Source organism: Danio rerio, chromosome 19, assembly GCF_049306965.1.
Source record: "Danio rerio strain Tuebingen ecotype United States chromosome 19, GRCz12tu, whole genome shotgun sequence".
NCBI classification, from domain to species: Eukaryota; Metazoa; Chordata; class Actinopteri; order Cypriniformes; family Danionidae; genus Danio; species Danio rerio.
The window spans coordinates 3,182,307-3,205,379 of record NC_133194.1 but is presented as its reverse complement, the minus strand read 5'-3'; the positions used below and the strand labels follow the sequence as shown (position 1 = coordinate 3,205,379).

General features: G+C 38.1%; 1 protein-coding gene across 1 annotated transcript; it reads right to left on the bottom strand.

Annotated features, from left to right (window-relative positions):
- Nucleotides 1-1,629: 1,629 nt before the first annotated feature.
- Nucleotides 1,630-22,735, bottom strand: LOC100536924 (NLR family CARD domain-containing protein 3-like). Its single transcript, XM_073931365.1, has 10 exons — nt 22,669-22,735; nt 20,484-22,253; nt 19,033-19,206; nt 16,167-16,340; nt 11,409-11,582; nt 10,893-11,066; nt 5,287-5,460; nt 4,753-4,926; nt 4,167-4,340; nt 1,630-3,576 (listed from the first exon to the last, which is right to left on the bottom strand). Exons 1-10 carry the CDS (start codon nt 22,722-22,724, stop codon nt 3,492-3,494), a joined length of 3,129 nt encoding a protein of 1,042 aa, XP_073787466.1. The 5' UTR covers nt 22,725-22,735; the 3' UTR covers nt 1,630-3,491.
- Nucleotides 22,736-23,073: the final 338 nt, after the last annotated feature.

Sequence of the window (23,073 nt, the reverse complement as noted above, 5' to 3'; positions counted from 1 at the left end):
CATGAATAGGCTATAGGCTATATTCTGTACATTAACAACTATAATTATATAAAAAAAAACTCAATTTAATTAGTAATAGTAATTAGTCATTTTAATTATTCATTCATTCATTTTCTTGTCGGCTTAGTCCCTTTATTAATCCGGGTTCGCCACAGCGGAATGAACCGCCAACTTATCCAGCAAGTTTTTACGCAGCGGATGCCCTTCTAGCCGCAATACATCTCTGGGAAACATCCACACACACTCATTCACACACACACACACTCATACACTACGGATAATTTAGCCTACCCAATTCACCTGTACCGCATGTCTTTGGACTGTTGGGGAAACCGGAGCACCCGGAGGAAACCCACGCGAACGCAGGGAGAACATGCAAACTCCACACAGAAACACCAACTGAGCCAAGGCTTGAACCAGCGACTTTCTTGCTGTGAGGCGACAGCACTACCTACTGCACCACTGCCTCGCCCTTTATTTTAATTAGTAATAGTAATTAGTCATTTTAATTAGTAATTAGTAAATGTGATATTAACACAGTTTAACGCAAAAATATTGCTCAAAATAAGGTCTTATGGGTCAACATTACTGTTTATTATTTTATCCGAAAACTAGAATTATTAGAATCTTAAAGATCATGATAGACTATATTAACAACTATAAATAAATATAAATAAAATAAATATATAAATATAAATAAATAAAAGATCATGTTACATGAACGGCTAGGTTATGTAAATTATCAACTATACATAAATAAAACCCTCAATTTTAATTGGTAATATCCATTGCTAAGCACTTTCACTTGTCAAATATTGTCCCGTCCAAAAAAATAATTCATCCACATCAATTAAGCTTCTTTAATTAGCTTTCAGATGACAATCGAAATTTCACAATATTGACACTATAATTTCTTGACGTCTGTCAATATGCTCAGGTGACCCACAGTCACACGTGTAATTGAGCCACATTTTAACCACTCATTTGACGAGCCAACACGCATATGCCATTCACTGACATTAAGTAAACAATATACTGTAGCATAGTATAATAATATAGTATATTTATATATATATATATATATATATATATATATATATATATATATATATATATATATATATATATATATATATATATATACTTATTATAGTATCATATTTGATTGTAAACCTGATTTCATTGTAACGCAGTAATGCGCACCTTCTGTAAAGCTGCTTTGAAATAATAATTAGGGTACTGTAAGCGCTATATAAATAAACTTGAACTGAATATTTGATTTGCTTACCGCATTGTACTTTTGATATACAGGCATAAAGTAATATAACCAAGACGAAAAGCCGTATTGATCCCATTTTTCTTCCCAAGAAGTGGCCACATGTCTCTAAAGCCCATATCCATCAGTAAATGCCGCTGCTGCTGTCTTCAAACCTCGCTTGTCTAATAATAACACATAATGCTTTCCATTCAATGAGAAAAATAAATTTTTTTCCATTCTCTCACTGTGCCACAATCTAATTTTGGCCAATGTCGACACTAACTGGACTGGAGTGAAACGATAGACTGAAGATCACAGGCTACTATACAGCACAGATGGACACTTAATACCCAAGGATTCCCAAAACTGTTGTCTGTGAAAGCTAATGTTTTTAATAATTCAGTTGGAGTATATGAACTATTCAGGATGATACAGAAAAAACCACAATTTAATTATCTATATTCTTTAAAAATTATTAACATGTTGGCTATAAGGCAATAAAATAACTATATTGTATGCAGAGATAGCATGTTACATGAAGTTTTACTGCAGAAAAAAAAATACTGAAAATATTGAACAAATAAAAATGAAACGTACAATACTCATTCTCTGCTGCTATATGTCATTTCCAGGAATGGAAACATGATATGACTGTATAATGTGACAATGAAACCACAATTTGAGTTTTTCACACATGAAGAAAAAAAATTAAATATTAGAGAGCAAAAAGTTAAGCCTATGTTGTGTTTTTGTCCTTTCATCATGCAGAGCTTATTTAAGCTACACCTTATATTATATCATAAAGTGAAACAGATCAAAACTAATCAAAGTCTGAAAGTGCACAAGGCTTGAAATAAGATCATTTGAGTTAGGAGTTTCTGATAAGATACAAAAAAGGACTCCATGGTTAAAAACAATACTGGCTCAAAGTGGATGATACAAAGTGAAACTATCATGGATCAGATTATAAACATGGAGAATTGACTTGCAGGAAATTACTTGTATTTTTGCCTAATTTAATAAGTCTGGAACATAATTAAAATTAAATTGTAAGCACTTCTGTCTTCTGTGTTCCTTTGGAAGCCCAAATAAAAAAAACAGAACGAGCTCTGTGAAAATAGTAACGTTTGGACGCCATTTTAGCTTTCTCTGCTTTAACATTACAGCACCTCTGGCCATGCCCCTTCACTGCGTGTAGTGAATGCGTGTAACCTAAAGGGTTTATGATTTCATTAACCCGGATGTATATTTGTAGTCCCCAAACATTGTTCGCTGTAGGGTTTGTCAAGTTAACTCTGTAAAAGCCAAGGTCTCCCTTTGTATTGAACTTTGAGCGTCTTACATTCAGACATGTTGTTTATGTTCACACAGCAACATTACACACTGACTAAAGTTTAAAACATGATATCGTAGAGGACCACCCCTTTAATAACTCATTTCTAATAACTAATCTATTTTATCTTTGCCATGATGACCGTAAAAAATATTTTAGGTTTATTAGATTAACTTGGCAGGTTTGGTTAATTAGGCAAGTCATTGTATAACAGTAGTTTGTTCAGTAGACTTAGTAAACAAAAAATAGCTTAAGAAGACTAATAATATTGACCTTAAAATGGTGGTTAAAAAATTAAAAACTGTTTTTATTCTAGCTGAAATAAAACAAATAAGACTTTCTCCAGAAGAAATAGTTTTTGAGGAAATACTGTGAAAAATTCCCTTGCTCTGTTAATTATCATTTGGGAAATATTTAAAGAAGAAAAATAATCAAAAGGGGGGCTAATAATTCTGACTTCAGCTGTATATAGAACAACAGAAACATACTATGACATATAAAAAAACATGGATTTTAATCCACCCATATAAATAAAAAGGAATGACTGGTTTGTAAAAAGGTAATTGAGTAAAAAAGTAAAGTATTTGGCTTTGAAATGTAGTGAAGTTAAAGTGCAAAGTCTCGCCATATGAAAATGCTCAAGTAAAGTACAGATACATGGAAAAATACTTAAGTACAATAACGAATTTCATTTACTTCGTTGCTGGCCGCCACTGAAATTATTTCGTTCATTTTACCTAGACTATACAAGTTAAGAGGAGATGGGAGCGAGGTAGGTGAAAACATGACACATGGTTAAACCAAAATGGTGGAACTCTTCCTGTACCTCCATATGGCAGATTCATAAACAATCCTTTTAGGCATACAGGATGTCATCAAGTTGACACCTGTTGCCAAAAATCAAGAGCCATAAATTATATTTTGACACACAGCGGCCATCATTTTCTTCTGATGATCTATCCAGAGATGCTCAGTCTGTCTCAACCTGTAAGTAAAACAGACAGTCAAATGAGTGTGACATTATTACTGCATTATCTATCATACACTATGGCCATTTTAGTTCATCAATTCCCCTATAGCGCATGTGTTTGTGGGGGAAACCGGAGCACCCAGAGGAAACCCACACAAACACGGTGAGAACATGCAAACTCCACGCAGAAATGCCAACTGACCCAGCCAGGACTCAAAGCAGTGACCATCCTGCTTTGAGGTGACAGTGCTAACCACTGAGCCACCGTGTCACCCCACACATAGATATTATTACTGTGAAAATGATTTGTTGACATAACACTGGCCTGTAACCTTCATTTTACCTCGAAACTGCAGTCAAATGTTTAAGAAACGTAGACTGAAGCATGTCATTTCAACTGAAGCATGTCATATTTTACTATGATTATGCTTATTACGAGCTTAATCACTTCAATTGAAAGTATTGTATTTACATTATGAGGGTTCATGAACACAGCTGGTGTTTTAACCTGTAAAAATACTAAATCATTATATAGAGACTTACATGAAGTGTTTATGGTGCATAAATAAATGTCTAGAAATGTAAACATTTTTAAGATCACTCACTTGAGTTTATTTAGCTTATAATGTGGATCATCTTTCAGATCAGAGAGCATTCTCATTCCTAAGTCTCCCAGTTTATTTTCAGTTATATCCAGGTGCCTCAGGTGTTCAGGGTTTGATCTCAGAGCTGAAGCAAGAGCAGCACAACCTTCATCTGTGACTCCACAAAAACTCAACCTGGAGAGAACATTGACACTCTTCAGTCTCAGTTCAGGATCTACAGCTCAGAGAAGCAGCAACTTCACAATCAGAATAAAAAAAAAAAAAAGATTTTAAAAGATTTATTGTCACTCTTGATTAACAGGTTCATTCTGATGTGTAGAAGCACTTCTACTGTAAATGGGGATTGAGGCACATTTCGATATGTGAGTAACCAAAATTCTATGTGTATAATATAAATCATCTGTAACATCTTAACACCATGCAATCATGCTTTACGTTACTATAAAGACACTGGAAAGAATATCATGATGATTAACATCATCTTCAATTATGACAGTACCCTTTGTCAATTTATTTTATTGATAACTTTGTTATTATTTTTTAAAGGAAAATGAAGAATTATATTTACGAATTCATATAGTCTTACCACAGTTTCTCCAGTTTACAGTGAGGATCCTTCAGTCCTTCAGAGAGATGGTTCACTCCTGAATCTCCTAGTTTATTAAATGACAGACTCAATTGCGTCATGTTTGAGGAGTCTGATTTCAGAGCTGATCCAAGATCAGCACAAACTTTATCTGTGACTTCACAATACTCCAACCTGTAGAGAACAATGACACTCTTCAGTCTCTCAGTTTAGCATCTACAGCTCAAAGAAGCAGTTTCATAATCAGAAAGAGAGACTTAATAATAGATTTTAATCTTGACTAACAGATTCATTCTGAGGTGCAGGAACAATCCTGCATTATACATGAGGAGGTTTAATATGTGAACATCATTAAATCACGTGTATGAAATAAACCAGCTGTAACATCTATACATTATGCACTCGTCTGTGTACTCTACTTTAAAGATTATGGTAGCAAACTTCTTTTATATGTCATTAGATCAGTTTTTAATTGTGATGGTTATTGATAAAAGAAAAAAATAAGGATTATTTAGACATGTTAACATGTCTTACCACAGTTTCTCCAGTTTACAGTGAGGATCCTTCAGTCCATCAGAGAGCAGCTTCACTCCTGAATCTCTTAGATAGTTTTCAGACAGACTCAATTCTTTCAGTTGTGTGGAGTCTGATGTCAGAGCTGAAGCAAGAGCAGCACAACCTTCATCTCTGACTCCACACTCAATCAACCTGTAGAAAACATTGACACTCTTCAGTCTCTTAGTTCAGGAAAAATATAATACAGAATAAATCCAAGTGTATTTTGAATTTGAATTTTGAATTCTCGTCATTCACTTATTGATATCTTCAAATTCGGCAGCAGAAAGACATTATGGATTTCGGACATGATTTAAAACAACTAGAATGTATAAGAATGGAGCAAGCATTCGAGTCATGTAGAGAAAGTAATCTAAATGAAGAATTATTAAGAGAAGCCTTCTAGATTCATAAATATTAATCACTAACACCAAGAGGAATAAATGAGGAACTAGATCTTTCAGTGTTTTTTTTTTTATGTTTTATTGTTTATCTACAGCGTTGTGAACCATGGAGTTTGTGTGTTTAATGAAACAGATAATGATATGAAAATGTATTTTTTTTTGTTTTGGAATTTCATTGCATTTGTTTTCAAAGATTTGAATAAGTGAATGATGATAATTCAAATTTTACTTTCCTGTGCAATGGAGATAATGCTTTTACAGGTGGAGGAAATAATTCTTGTGTTGTTAGGTATATTGAAGCGAAAATGAGACTGTGTAGTTGTCTAACTGATGACTTAGGGCCCTATCAAACATCCGGCGCAGTGTGGCGCAAGGCGTGGCACAGTAGTCTTTTGGTAGTTTCAGCTTGGTGCAAGAGTGGTTTTGAGGCGTTGCGCTACGCTGTTTAAATAGCAAATGCATTAGCGCTCATATGTGCACCCATAGGCGTTCTGGTCTAAAAAGGGAGGCGTTCTGAGGCGGACCGCTGGCGCGTCGCTATTTTGAGAAACTATAAAAGATTTTTCATTAGACCAAAACAAACCCGGTCTAAACTCCAGCGCAGAGTTGCGCCTCGCTTACACACTGCTTAATACACACAAGAGAGCAATAGGCAAATATCTTTACATATGAAAAAATTTAAATATTGAGGATATATATAAGATATAATAAGAATAGATATATGATATAAATATAGAGAATTAAAATATTACAAAACATATTATTTTCTAGCCTACATTAATATGAAAAATCACTGCTTTTATGTCTTCTTCATCTCGGGAGGCTTTTTCAGTTCATTCATAACAATTTGCTTTTGTATAATGTTATTATTATTAGCAGTATTATTTATTATATCCATATTTATATTTGTTTTATTAAAAACAAGCTTAGATTTGACCACCTGTCAGGTTTTAGGTCATATGGGGCACAGCATGTTTTAGGATATAACTCAGGTTTTTGAGCACATTTTGCTATTATTATTCATTTATTCGTTTGCTGGAAATTAGAACTGAATTTAGAAATAGTTTTGAAATGAATATTTGCGCTTAACAAACAAAAGTATTTATTTATAGACTAATTGATGTCTGTGCGTAAAGATTTCCCTATAGAAGAGTGAAAGTGAAAGTAGATCCATTATCTCTCATTCTCACGCAGTAGATGCTCTGTTTAACTGTTTTCTGTTAAAAAAAACTGTGAACTGTGAACTGTTTGCTTGTGAAATGCTCAGTTTTTCAACTTAGACTTACTTTGCGTCCTGTAAATAGTGAATGCGCTCTTGGCGTGACGCAGCTGGCTCTTAAAGGGAATGAGAGATGAGACTGTAATTGGTTTATTCTTAAAACACACCTATAACTCATTAAGAAAATATACTCAACCCTTTTAGACCATGCGCCACGGCGTAAGGCAGATTTCCCGTCCTTAATTTAGCAAAAACTCGTCCTGACACGCCCTGAAAGCGTTTGCGCCCTGCGTTTTGCGCTCTGCGCATGGACCATTAAAATAGAGCCCATAATGTGATTGTGGAATAAGAGGGTGGAGTGAAAGATTGTGTCACGCACTGAGGAAGACATTGGGTTCTATTTTGACGATCCAGGTGCAAAGTGCAAAGCGCAGGGCGCAAACGCAAACGCAGGGCGTGTCAGAATCCACTTTTGCTATTTTAAGGACGGGAAAATTTGCTTTGCGCCGTGGCGCATGGTCTAACAGGTTTGAGTTTATTCTCTTAATGAGTTATAGGTGTGTTTTGAGAATAAACCAATCAAAGTCTCATCTCCCATTCCCTTTAAGAGCCAGTTGTGTCACGCCATAAGAGCATTTGCTATTTACCTGGCGACTTTGTAAGTGGAAAAACTGAACACTTCACTAGCGAGAAAACAGATAAACACAACATCTGCAATGGGAGAATAAGAACTCTTTACTTTCAGTTTCACTCTCGTGGATAAGGAAACATGATGTTCGCACAGACATCCATTAGCCTATACATAATTAATTTTGTTTATTAAGCGCAAAGATTTCTAAATTCAGTTCTAATTTCCAGCAAACAAATAAATAAACAATAATAACGAAGTGTGTTTAAACAACTAAGTTACATCCAAATACACAAGCTGTGCCCCATATGGTCTAAAACCTGACAGGTGGACAAATCTAAGTTTGGATTTAATAAAACAAATATAAATATGCATTTAATAAATGATACTGCTAATAATAATAACATTATACAAAAGCAAATTATTATGAATGAACTGAAAAAGCCTCCCGAGATGAAGAAGACATGAAAGTATGGTTTTTATAATTATGTAGGCTAGAAAATAATATGTTTTGTAATAATTTAATCCTTTAATTCTTTTTCATTTCTAAAGATATTTGCTAAAATATTTGTTATTTTATTTGCTGAACATCCTGTGTGTATTAAATGTGCAGTAGGTGATTGTCTTCAGAAACATGTTTTGTTGTGCTGGTTGAAAGTCTCTTCACAGTCCAATAGTAATGATTACAGTAAATGATCTAAATGTGTTTATAAGTATTTTTAAAATCTGGGTAAGGCATAAAACTAAAAAATGTTCATCCAATTAAATAGAGTCCAACATCTCCCAAAATTCCGATTAGCAAGTCAGACTGTCTGTCAGCAAATGTAGATTCGGACTTCTGTTCATGCAGATTAGCCATTCGCGCATGCCCGTCTGCATAAGCGCCGCGCGGTCACGAGACAAACCGGGAGAAATCAAATGCTGAATTGAAACTTTTAAAAACCTGAATCAATATTGGAGTTACTTTAGCACGCTGGAAGAAGGACGACACCATGGCTGGAGTATTACTGTTAGACAGGTAATGTTCTGTTTTAAAACTATTTTAGTCAGGCTAAGCAGCTTATGTTAGATTGTGTTCTGTTATAAACGGCTTACATGCAAAGACGTGTTGTTCAGCCACTGAAATCTCCTGCTGAAAGATTGATGTGATTATTCTCAGTTTCATAAGGTCCTTTTACAGCATCTATAATGTAGATTTATATTTAGTTTAATAACAAAACATCAGTAAATAGCGCTATTCTGCCTAATCTGCTTTATTGAGCTGAATTTGCTTTTATATTCACATTGGGTCATTTTTGAACAATGACAGCCTTCCTATACTGCTTACCGCTACTCTGAATATTCGCTCTGAAATAGCATGTAAGTGTGGCTAAGTATAATAAATGTAATTCCTGCACGGCGCTGGCACTAACTAACTGGCGAATGACATAAACTAGTGGGTTGTCTGTCTGCTGTTGTGAAGCGGTGCGTGCGCTTGCAATTTCAGGGGGTGTGGCTTTGAATCACAGTCCCTCCCCGCTGTCCAAAGATAATATGCTAAGCGGTTCGCATTTTGGCAGATCACCTACTGCACCTTAAAACAATGTGTAAGCGAGGTTTACAATTAACGCACTCTGCGCTGGGCTTTAGACCTCCTTTTAGCTGGTCTATTGAACAGTGTATTTTAGCTCCTCAAAATAGCAACGTGCCAGCAATGCGCCTCAACATGCTTCCTTTTTTAGACCAGAACGCCTATGGGCGCACATTTGAGCACAATTGCATTTGCTATTTAAAACGGCATGGCGCAAAACGTCAAATCGACTCTTGCATCAAGATGAAACTAGCAAACAACAATTGCATCACGCCTTGCGCCACATTGCGCCGGGTGTATGATAGAGCCCATTGTGCTGAAATGTCTGTGTTTTGTATCCCCCAAGAATGTAAAATAAAGCTATATAAAGTTACTATTTAAAGGTTCAGGACACCCTGGAGAACTTTTTTCTTATAAATTAACAGATGTGTGTGTGTTGAGCATCAGTTAAGGCAATGTTAGCACCTGTCAGCTTTAATTGTGGGGGAAACTGGATAATTTTGAGCTTTTGTCAGCTAATTTCAGCTTCCGGGTTTAAAATGATTTTTGGGGCGGGATCAAAATCGGCGACGTATCGCAGAACTGCAAGTGCAATGATGACGCGTCGGTTTCTCATAATTATTCATAGCGGAGTTTTCTTATCCTATGAGAAGAGCCGGCTGCTTAATTATTCATGAGAGCACGTGCTTTCCGAAGGCAAGGCAGACCTGCCAGTTTCAAGCAAGCTGTGAGACGTGGACCCACGGCACGCAGTAGCCGTTCATGAAGGCTTGTATGTGTTTGTTTCCATGATCCACGGGGTTTGTTGCATGTTTTTCCCCGCGATCCTGTCAGGGCCGATCATACAGCAAAGCTGTGTGTGTGCTGCAAGCATTTTTGTTGGGAGAGCAGTACGAGAATTGAAGAATGGCGGACGCTGTCTTTTATCAGGAGTTCGTTTACATTCAGACACATCACTGTGCTGCTGTGTTTGCCTAAATCCTCTATATTACCAGCAGGACTAATGGTTAAAATAGGCAGGTCAGGAGACCTGCAGCACTGAGTCTGCATTCAGATCTATAATTTTAAACACGGGGATCGAGGGAGAATCCTCATTTATAGTGTTTACATGAACACACTTATCTTTATTATGATATAAATTGTGGTTATGTGTATATGAAATTACGAATAACAAATGTAGCAGGGCATTAAATCACTGTTTATTTCTTTGCATTTTAACTTTGTAAACTAAAAACTCATGCGTCTCCTCACGGTTTGTGTCTCAGTTTGTGAGCTAACTGTCAACAACAGTTGTTCGCTCCCCTTTTCCCCTGCTGGCCACGCCCACTCCTACCCTGTGCTCGCGGAGCTCCACGCCCATTAATCATGCATCTTTTGAACAAATTCTGAAGTAGACTTTAACCGAAAGTGGGGGTGTCATGGCCCTTTAACTAGTGTGAATCATGACCTTCTGAATTTTCTTGTATATCAAACCAAAGAACTAAACCTCTGCTATCAAACAAAAGAAGCATTTTATTCTATGTGTGTTAATATCTCCTCCCCCCCCCCCGTTTAAATGCAAGTAGGTGTCATCACAAATGCAAAGTGTGTGTGCTCAAATAAACACATTTCTAAATTCTAAACTCACTGATTTTCTGCATTTTTATGACAGACTGAAAAACATACTCCAGTTAAATGACTTCATCCTAATTTTGATTGTTATTCATTGAAGGAAAATAGAGGATGCTGACATCTTATATATCAGGTTTTACTAATATATCTTACCCCAATTTCTTCAATTTACAGTGAGGATCCTTCAGTCCATCAGAGAGCAGCTTCACTCCTGAGTCTCCTAGTTTATTTCTAGTCAGATTTAGTTCTCCCAGGTGTGAAGAGTTTGATGTCAGAGCTGAAGCAAGAGCAGCACAACCTTCATCTGTGACTTGACACATAATCAACCTGCACAGAACATTGACACTCTTGATTAACAGGTTCATTCTAATATGCAGAACCCCTTCTACATGGGCTTTGAGGAAGTTCATTTCTATAAACAAAAACACACCTCAACACACCTGTATGAAATAAAACAGCTGTAAAAGCTGTGCATCATGCAGTCATGTATTATATTCTGTTATGAAGAATATGTTAGAAACACTAGAAAGAATCTCATAATAATTACCCATCCTCGTCACTTACAAGGCAGGCCAATTCTTTTAGCCTTAATTATTTTTATTGTTATTTTTGCTTGTAATATATAAAAGTGAAATTAAGGATTACATTGACATGATAATGTACTCTTACCACAGTATTTCCAATTTACATTCAAGATCCTTCAGTCCATCAGAGAGCAGCTTCACTCCTGAGTCTCTTAATATATTTTTACTCAGATTCAGTGCTGTGAGGTGTGAGGAGTCTGATCTCAGAGCTGAAGCAAGAGCAGCACAACCTTCATCTCTGACTCCACACTCCTCCAACCTGTAAAGAACAAAGACACTCTTCAGTCTCTGAGGTTAGGATGTACATCACAGAGAAGCAGCAACTTCACAATCAGAAAGAAATGTTTAATGCACAACAAACAAAAATTGTTAGCTAATGCTAGTGCGCATGCTTAGGAGACGTGTTCGGTTGGGGCTTCTCTCCAAGTCCTCTGCAAAGTTGTTCTTTTACTGAGGTTTTTTAAAATTTTTTTTATTGATCAATCAAAGTTGACCGAGCTCATCGCTCTCTTCACCCAAAGCCAGCTGCTGGTGAAATGCCGCATACTATTCTGGCACGCATCCATAATTTCCAAGAAAAAGAGCTGATTGTGCGTCGTTGGAGAATGCAGTCGGTGGAATTTAAAGGCAAACGGGTCTTCAATTTTCCCGATTACACTGCTGAAGTGTAAACCTGGCATGAAGTTTTCACGGTACCCGGCCAGGCTGCAAATCTATCGGGTATGGATTGGAGGCACCGGTGACTTTTGATGACCCGGCAAAAGCAGCGAGATACGTGCAAGTGTTCAGTGGGCACTCAGAGCGGCCCAAAGGAGAAGCATAAAGGAGAGGGTTCTCGCTGCAGAGCCATTTGAGGAAAGCTGAGCTCCAGCGAGGGGGAGCATGAGCTGTTGCTCCTCCTCCTGTAAGCTGTTTTAATGCGTACACCAACCCCACCCCTAACCCTACCCCCAGTGACATCACTCGTAGAAGAAGTGCAAAATAGGTGGAGCTCAAACTTAAGCTCCCCCTCGCTGGAGCTCAGCTCTCCTCAAATGGCTCTGCAGCGAGCACCACTTGGCATAAAGTCTCCCCAACTGTAGACGGTTCGTACTACTACCTCCAGCGTGTATTCCATGCACACACTGTTTTGATATTTGTCACTGAGATCATAATATGGTTTGATTCTGCTCCTTTGATTATTACTATTTACTTTGTCTTTTTAATTATTATTTTTTTATTTATCTAAATTAAATAAATTTATTTATATTTTGTTTCATTAATTTATTAATTTATTTATTCGTATTATTATGACTTATCAGTGTATTTTAAGCAATTATTTCATGTTTACTAATGCTTTTTAAATGTTTTTTTTTTGTTTTTATTTATTATTATTATTTATTTTTTTAACGGTAACATGCATAATGTGCTTTTACATCTGAGGACCTGGAGAGGGGTCTTCCCCTTTGCATTTTCTTGTGTGAGTTTTTGATTACAGCTACCCACTCTGCATCTTCTTTTTAGATGGAACGGGGATTTTTGTGTCTTGTTGATTTAGACACTGTAAGGTTAGGGTGGGGTGTTCTTTGTGTCGTTGTTTTGTTTGTGTTTATTTTACTATCTACACTCCTTGCAATGACTTCTTTTTTGATGCTACTAATAGTTCAAAAGTGTTTACACTGTAAGAGTCTTTTTTTTCCCCCTCTTTTACTTTTATGCAGAGGTCTTTTGGTAGAGTTGTGACTGGAGGAGCTGTGAAACTAGCCTCTTGGAACAATAGGGGACAATAAAAAGGGAGAAAGTATTTAGACATTTAAAGTCGTTATCAGCATAGTTTTCCTACAGGAGACCCACATCAAAGCCACCGAACAGCGCAGGTTGCGGTGTAATTGGGTTTCACAGGTTTATCAGTCTTCGTTCACATCCCATGTGCGTGGGGTAGCTATTCTCTTTTGGAAAAATATTCCGTTTCAGTTTTCCTCTATGGTTACTGATCCACATGGCAGATATATATTAGTTTCTGGCACTTTAAATTCAATCCCTCTGACTTTCCAGAACATCTATGGTCCAAACATAGATGACCCTAACTTTTTTTTAAAGGTTTTCGATTTGCTCCCAGTTGACAATACTTTTAATATTATTATTGGGGTAGATTTTAATTGTCACCTAGACCCTTTTTTAGATAGACTGTCAACATGCCCTCCTCCTGGACTTGTGTCTGTGCAAGTTTTAAATAATTTATTTAACTGCAGTCATTTAGTGGACATCTGGAGACTCCAACACACCACGGATAAGGATTATTCTTATTATTCGCATGTGCACAAATCTCACAGTAAAATGGATTACTTTTAGTCAATTCACAATTAATCTCGCACATTGTTGATACAATGTACAGTGGTATATTAATATGATCATAGTCCCCTTATCATGTCCATTGATTTTTCTCTTCCTAGGCAGTCCTATTTATGGCGCTTTAACCCATCATTGCTTGCTGATAATAACTTTGTAGAATATATCACTACTAAGCTGAAAGATTTCATAGAATTCAATGACAATAGAGAGGTGACAGATTCTACTCTCTGGGAGACTTTAAAAGCGGTTATGCGTGTGCATATAATTTCCTATAAATCTGCGAAAAAAGAAAGGGAGAAACGGCTTTTGGAGATACGGAATACTCTTCTTAATTTAGAACAGATGTATCAGGTATCGAACTCATCTAAAGATTACAACAAAATAATGAAACAAATTAATAAGTTATTAAATTATTATCACTTGCTAAACTATGTTGTCTTTGTTATTTGTTCATTGACTCATTGTATGGGATTTGTCTGAGACAGTGCCAAGTGTTGTGTGTGTTTGTGTGTGTGTAAGTGTTTCTTTGTGGTTGTTTCTGAAAAATCCAATAAAAGATAATTATGGAAAAAGATATCATGTTTTGTCAGTGTGCAACTTGTGTAAACAAACTGGGGAACAACATAAGCAAAGCAAAACCAAAGCAAGCAACGATCCACACTCAAGTCATCGCAATGCCAACAGGTTTTAAATGTAATGCCAACTCTTTTTAAATGATTGCCCCAGGCAAGCGATAGGTGTAACCGTTTTGTCAATCAAGGCAAATATGTGGGTGGAACCAACATGCACCTGAGCCAGCACAGGATCAATTCACCTGTAACCATTGACTTCCATAGTATGTTTTTCCAAATATATCAGTGGTTACAGGTTTTTAGCTTCCTTTCTCTTTTGTGTTCAACAGAAGAACGTCATAAATATTGTTTACCACTGAAGGGTGGGTACATTTTTGTGAACTTTGTTAAACAAACAAAACAAACAAAAAAAGCCATTTGCAGTTGATGTTGCAAGGTTTTGTCTAGTCAAGTTGTCTTGCATCAAATTACAAACAACCCACCATTGGGTCTGGTGAAATCAATACAAACTTTTGCTTATGATGAAGATGAAGTTCAAGTTTTTTTAAGCGCATTCAAGGGAACTGCTGAAAAGCTGGGCTACAATAATAACTTCAATAAATTCTTCTCACAAAAACCTTAAACAATCTGATGACTGTTCAGGACAATCTACATCAGGGTTTCTCAATGTCTACATTCAAACGTCTCGAACAAATGATATTGCATAACTTGTTTTTAAAAAACATCCATAACATGCATCACAAGTCAACACTATTTATTTTTCTTTAAATAAAGTGGCATTTGCATTCTAAACACGTTAAATACAGTGCAAATGTGGCAAAAACACTAATATAAGAGCATTTTTGTACAAAACACAACAAAAGGTAGGCCAAACAAACAATAGTATCTGGATGCAGCCATGATCATCATGTTCAAGTTCAGATTGCATATCTCAGTGATGGTCAGACACAATGCACTCAGTGGAGCTAGTGACATCACTGTGAGGGTTAGGGTTAGGGGTGGGCATTAAAAAGCATTGCATGCACGCCAACACCACCAGGTCTACATTCAGACCTGTCTCCAAAAAAAGGTGAAGAATAAAAAAAAGGTGCGTAATGAAAATTTTAGGTGTTATAGTTTTGTGGTCCTTATGTCTGTATTTTATAAATACTGCCGTTTAAAATGTCCATGTTTCGTTTCATGGTGGCATTTCACGTTTCCACTCTTTACAACTCTAACTGGCTCTTTACAAATGAAGCAGAATGGCTTTGTGCTGGCTTGTGGCAAAATAAACGCATACTTAACTTTCCATTCAACTCTGAACTGTCGATTCTCTTAATCAAGTTTTCTTTTCCGTGAGACCAACATCTTCATCCGTTCGAATGATCGCTTTGCTGCGGTGTGTTAAAGCCATTAAAGCAGGTTCACGCATGATTAGCCTGCTCGAGCATGTGAAGCTGTGTATAATTACTGGGTGTCATGACAACAGAGTCACACAGGAAAACTTTGAATATTACGCCTTGAATTTTTTTTCGGCTTGTTTTTTTTTATTTTAATTTTTTTTAACAAAAATACAAACAACTAAATAGTTGATTTCAAAGAGGTTAATGCATTTACCAATAAAGGAAATCCACCATTTGAATCCTTTACTCATGGTCTTGCATTACGAAATGGAGTCGGGTCTGGATTAAATAGCCTCACGGTTCGGATCCGGATTAGAGTCCGGATTTTGAGAGGCCCTAATCTACATGATACCCGAGTATATTCATTTAAAAATCTGAGTAATTATAAAACCTCAACACAGTGTGTGATAATGTATTGCTATAACTATAATAAGCTTGAATTAAAAGAAGTTTGAAACAACATCTGACAAGACAATGTTAAAAGTTTTGGCTTTAATTCTGTTTATACTCACCACGGGAGCAAAATGGAGAAAAATGTTGTGAAATTCATAGTCTTACCACAGTATCTCCAGTTTACAGTGAGGATCCTTCAGTCCTGTAGAGAGCAGCTTCATTCCTGAATCTCCAAGATAATTCAGTGAGAGATCCAGTTCTGTCAGTTGTGTGGAGTCTGATCCCAGAGCTGAAGCAAGAGCAGCACAACCTTCATCTGTAACTCCACACCTAATCAACCTGTGGAGAACAATGACACTCTTCAGTCTCAGTAATTTTATTCACAGCAGCGTTAACAGGTTTAGTCTGAGGTGAACAATAACCTCTACAAGGTGTTTAAGGAGGTTCCTTTCAGTACCATAAAATAAATGAGAAGAAACTTATTTAATTTTCATCATTGACATATCTATATGAAACAAAATAACTTTCGCCATGTTATCTTTAGACTTGTTCCACTGTAAAAATCGGTTAATTAACAGTAGCTTTTCAATTAAATTCAAACTCTGCATTTGCAGCATATTGTGATGTCTCCATTCCTCCACACCACCGTTCTTTTCTACGGTTTGCATTCGAAAGTCGAGCATGGCAGTACAAAGTCCTCCCCTACTGGTTCTCCCTGTCTTTGTGGGTTTTCACGAAGCTCGCGGTGGGTGCTCTAGCGAATTTATGGCTCGCAGGCATACGCATATTAAATTATCTCGACGATTGGCTCATTCTAGTTTTATCTCGGGGTCAATTGATTATGCACAGGGATAGGGTGCACAGGGAGGAGCGCGCCAGACTGGTGCTATGCTGTCTTAGTTTATTCGACAGGAAAACAGTGGTCCCACTGAAAAGCTTTCAGAGGTTCCTGAGGCATATGGCATCTGCAGCCACTGTCACGCCGCTCAGATTGCTCTATACGACACCACTTCTACGCAGGTTTCTTGATAGTTCCCGAGACAGGCATGGCGCGTGGGCACACACTGAGTGAACATCACTCCGCTTTGTCGCCGCAACTTCAGCCCTTGGGCTTGCTTTCTTACGGGCTGGTGTGCCCTTAGAACAAGTATCCAGGCTTGTTGTCATGTCAACAGATGCTTTCAACACAAGCTGGGGGGCCGTGTGCAGCGAGCATGCAATCACAGGTTCATGGACGAGACCTTGATTACATTGGCACATCAGCTGCCTGGAGCTTTTGGCAGTGTTTCTCACTCTTCTCCGCTTTTACTATGTTTCATAGTAGGGGGTATATGCTCATGTTGCATGTCTCAGCTCACTCGCCGTCTGCTCCTCTGAAGTCACACGCTGTTGAAATCTCTGTGTGCCATTTACATCCCGAACGAGCTCAACCATGTAGCCGATGTGCTCTCACGGCTGCTAGCGTCCCAAAGGGGTTTGGAGACTCCACCCTGGCTTGGTCCAGCTGATATGGGATCACTTCGGGGAAGCCCAGGTTGACCTGTTTGCTTCTCCTCCTCTACGAGGCATGCCTATGCCCTGAAGTAAAGTCTCTTCGCTGAGTGGTGCGCTTCTTGCTGAGAAGACCCCTGAACTTGCCAGATTAGCGTTGTGTTATCCTTCCTTTATGATAGGCTGGAGCACAGGCTGTGACCCTCCACACTGAAGATTTACGTGGCTACCATCTCCACTTATCATAATGAGGTGAATGGCAACATGCTTGGAAGCATAATCTAATCAACCGATTAAATCCATCCGCCCCCTCTCATCCCCTATTGGGATCTCTGTAGTCCTGGCGGGTCTGCAGAGAGATCTATTCGAGCCTCTCTATACGGTATCTTCACAAATTCTGTCTATGAAGACAGCTCTGCTGCTCGCGTTGGCATTTTCGGTCAGCAATTCGTGCCTGGAATTCGGGTTGGTTTACTCTCACGCCATCCAGAGATGGAAATAAGGTTTAGTGTCAAAAAGGCTTGCTGCACCATGCTCCCTAACCCAGAGATAAGTGCTCATTTCTATTCTGTTAGTAAATTCCCAGCTGGCGAACCCTAGAGAATACCTCTGAGGCCCCAAGCATCCGACTTAGCAGGGGAGCCGGGTGCCTGGCTCAGTATGATGTCCAGTTGGTCTACGCATATGCTGAGGTTTGGTGCCAGCTATGAGCGGTCCCTCAAAGTGACCCCATATGCTTATTTCAGCCACAGTGTGTTCCCCTTTTTAAGCGGACCCGTGTCTTCCCTACCCTCTAAAAAGCTAATCATATGTAGCACTCCTCCTCCTTAGGGCTAGTCCATATGTTCCTATTGCCATCAAGTTTCCTCTCTTGGGTTGCAGGTGGTCTTCGCAGCATCCTCATCCTTCGGGGACTGGCACCCTTTGCCAACGTACTGTCGTATTCTAAAATCCCTAGTCTATATTAGCTAGGTAAAAGCACATTTACGATCCCCGATTAAGTTTTTTCTAATATTCCCATATAATGGTAATTAAAGGGCCTAGGGGACGTTGGAAGGTTTCGCTCTTGGTGATGCTGGTTCGTTCATGCTTTGCTTGACAAACCACAGATCAGGAGCGGGACAGGCTTAGCTGCTGTGGCGTTTTCATACAGTCTCCCGTAGTCTGTTACCAGACGCACGTTGAAGTTCCCATGAAGGGGAACGTTCTGGTTACGAATGTAACCCACGTTCCCCGAATAGGCAACGAGACGAGCGTTTTCACCGTCACAGCATCTGAGTCTCCAGCTGTTGGCTGAGTGTTTGGTCTTAAGCTGGTAAAAATCTGATGATCGCTCCGCAGACACCAACTGATATACTTCACTAATGACTAATCACTGACACCTGCAGAGCGGAGCTCTGCCAACTCATTTGGCATTTATTGGCCCTTTTTCTTTCTTTTCAGAGTGATTAGTCATCTAGTGATCTCCCGTAGTCACACGTCTCCATTCCCTATTTGGGGAATTTGGGTTACGTTGGTAACCAGACGATACATATCTTACCTCAATTTCTTTAGTTTACAATGAGGATCTTTTAGTCCATCAGAAAGCAGCTCCATTCCTGAGTCTTCTAGTATATTCTGTGACAGATTCAGTTCTGTTAGATGTGAAGAGTTTGATCGCAGAGCTGAAGCAAGAGCAGCCCAACCTTTATCTGTGACTCCACGACGTCTAATCCTGTAGAGAACAATGACACTCTTTAGTCTCTCAGATCAGGATCAAAACCAATTCAATGTGGTGTTATAGGAGGTTAAATTCAGCACCACTAAAAAAGTAAGAATATTTTATGTGAATATAAATATCCAAATCACATCAGTATGAAACACAACAACTTGAACTGTAACTTTATATCTTAAAATTATGTTGAAACTTGCTATAAAGGTAGCAAGAGACACATAAAGAATCTCATGACAAAAAAACATATACAATTATATGAACATACTGTAAACATGATTAATCGTTATTATTATTGTTGTTATTATTAAAGTACATTTTAAAAAAGTACAAATCTTATAAAATTCTAAAAATAAACTACAAAACATAAACCACAAATTTGTGAAGACAAATAATACCTCCTCACAATCTTTCTCCAGGTTTTGTATACAACTGAAGTGTTAAAAACAGTTTTCAATGACTCCTCCTTACCTAATAATAATGCCAGTCTAATGTTAATGATAAATTATTAATTCTCTCTTTCTTTATATCAATCAATCTGTGTCTTTATATACAGTCTCTATATGCATATTTGTTTGTGCGTTTGTGTGTCTCATGTCATCATCAGCAAAACTACAGCTCTACTTAATGCTCTATAGCATTAAGAATTTCTTCCTTAATCATTTGTATTGGTTCAAATCATTAAAAAGTGGAAAGTCCATTTAGAAATGTAAGTTTATATTTAGTATACACATGCTATCATGGCTCGGTTTTCCCTTAGCACAGTTGGGGGCCAGAAAGGGCAGTACAAATTCCTCAATTTCTCTGCCTCTTTTGGTTATCTTTAAACTCATTGACGGTGTCCTATTGCAACTCCGGATTGCAGGCATTTGCATTCTCAATTGTCTCAGCTGGCTGACTTTAGCACAGTCTTAGGATCAATTGATTATGCACAAAGACATAGTGCTCTGGCACCTTGACCTCTTGGGGGCTCGGATCAAATGAGAGAAGAGCAAGCTTCTCCTTTGTCTGGATGGAGCTGGACTCGGTCTCCACGGTGGTACATCTCGCAAATAGAGGTTATGCTCGCCTATCTGAAAAATCTACAAAGAAACTGTGTCCCATAGAACATTTTTTCAGAGGTTCCAGCTGTATAAAGTTGGAGTCTCACACTATCCTGTTCTCTGACAGCAGTGGGAAAACGTAACACTTTTGTTGTTTTGGTAAGAGACCATATGCTAAAATCATAAATATGACTTTTTTATTTTTTAATAGTAGTGATTGTTGTCTGTGTGACTTACTGAACTGATCGGGATTCTCTCATCACAGGCAGCAGCTTCTGAAGAACTTCATCTGCTGTTGTTTTTTGTGCAATAAAATATTTTAGATCAAAAACATCTAACTTCTGCTCTGATGTCAGCAACACATAAACCAGAGCTGACCACTGAGAAGAGGAAAGTTTGGTTTCTCTTATTCGTCCAGATTTCAGATAATGCTGGATCTCCTTCATCAGTGAATGATCACCCAGTTCATTCAGGCAGTGGAACAGATTGATGGATCTCTCTGGAGAGTCAACCTCCCTGATCTTCTGCTTGATGTACTGAACTGTTTTCTCTTTGTTGTAGGAGCAGCTTCCTGGCTGTGTCAGTAGTTCTCGTAGAAGAGTCTGATTGGACTCCAGTGAGAGACCCAGAAGAAAACGCAGGAAAATATCCAGATGTCCATTTACACTCTGTAAAGCCTTTTTCACAGCTGTCTGATGGAGAACAGATAATGAATCATGTTTCTTCTGGTTTAAAACCTTAGACAACAGATTTTGTTTTGTTTGTTTAAACACGTTCCTGTTCTGGTTTGATAAGGAGTGATGAGCATATAGAGCTGCTAGATGTTCTTGAAGGCTCAGATGAACAAAGCAGAAAACTTTACTCTGATTCAACCCAAACTTCTCTCTGAAGATCTCAGTGCACAATCCTGAGTAAACTGAAGCTTCTGTCACATCAAGGCCACACTCGCTCAGGTCTTCCTCATAGAAGATCAGGTTGCCTTTCACAAGCTGCTCAAAAGCCAGTTTCCCCAGTTTGAGGATCATCTCTTCATCCTTGACCCTTTCCTCATAGTCCTTCTCATGTCTGATGTTGGTCTGCATGATCAGGAAGTGTGTGTACATTTGAGTGAGAGTCTTGGGAATCTCTCCTCTCTCTGCCTGACTGAAGATCTTCTCCAGAACCGTGGCTGAGATCCAGCAGAACACTGGGATGTGGCACATGATGTGGAGGCTCCTGGAAGACTTCAGGTGTGAGATGATTGTATCGGCCAGACTCTGATCTCTGATTCTCTTCCTGAAGTATTCCTCCTTCTGAGGGTCATTGAAGCCTCGTACCTCTGTCACTCGATGGACAAACTCAGTGGGAATGAGATCTGCTGCTGCTGGTCTGGAGGTGATCCAGATGAGAGCAGAGGGAAGCAGATTCCCTGCAATGAGGTTCATCAGCAGCACGTCCACTGGGGCAGATTCAGAGACATCATGCAGTTTTACATTGCTGTGAAACTCTAGAGACACTCGACACTCATCCAGACCATCAAAGATGAACAACACTTTATATTGTTCACTGGATATTTCCATCTCTTTAGTTTCAGGGAAAAACACACACATCAGATCTGACAGACTGAGTGTTCTGTCCTTCATCAGGTTGATCTCTCTGAAAGGAAGTGGAAATATGAGCTGGATGTCCTGATTCTCTTTCTCTTCAGCCCAGTCCACGATGAACTTCTGCACAGAGACTGTTTTCCCAATGCCAGCGACTCCCTTGGTCAGCACAGTTCTGATGGCTTTGTCTTGTCCAGGTAAAGGTGTAAAGATGTCTCTGCATTGGATAGATGTGTCCTCTGTTGCTGCTCTTCTGGATTGTGTCTCAATCTGTCTCACCTCATGCTCATTATTGATCTCTCCGCTGTCACTCTCTGTGATGTAGAGCTCTGTGTAGATCTCATTCAGGAGTGTTGGGTCTCCCTGGGTTGCTGTTCCTTCAGACAAACACTGAAACTTCCTTAACAGATTTAGCTTTAATTCCCTTTGAAATGAAAATAAATAAATAAATAATGCATTAGATACATTTAGATTACAGAATAAAATTTAATCTAAAATGATGGGAAATTAACTATAGTTAAGTCATACTGTACAAGCAGTTAATTAATTTAGTCAAGTAATATTATTTGAATAATAGTAAAACAGTTAAATGATATCATACAAGAAATTGTGCTGAGTGTCAGACCAAAACAACAGTTTAGAGTTTTTTAAAGGGCTTTTAGGCAAAAAAAAAAGGCAAAACAAAAAGTAAACACTGATGTATTAACTAATGATAGTGAGAGAATAGTGAGTACATTTTCATTTTAGGTGATCTATCCCTTTAAGTTGTCCAACGAATGGATAAGTTCACATATTCAGAATCTGTGATTTTTTGTAAGGATAGAAATGTTGTACTGTACCTCAGATCAGTTGTTGTGTCTCTCTCAGTCTTCTTGCAGCTGGACTCTGGTGGCATTGATCTCTGCCTGTGATATTAAATTGATTAAACATTGATCAATCAAAAACAATAATTCATAGATGATATAACATGTAGATACATTTCAAATAGACCATCAGTCTATTTTTAACAATTGGCTAAATTTGCCAATATACATATATATACAACATATAAATATATTTGTGCTGTAATCTGGTTGAATCTGGGGAGTTTTACAGTATTGTTCTGGTTCAGATAATTACTGTGATGAGGATCAGTAGATGTTCATTAGGACTGAAGCTCTGGATCAGTTAAGTAGGAACTTAATCCTGTGCTAGACTCTGGGAATTTCTAGGTTTTATAGTGGAATGAGTTTCAAAAGCATTAT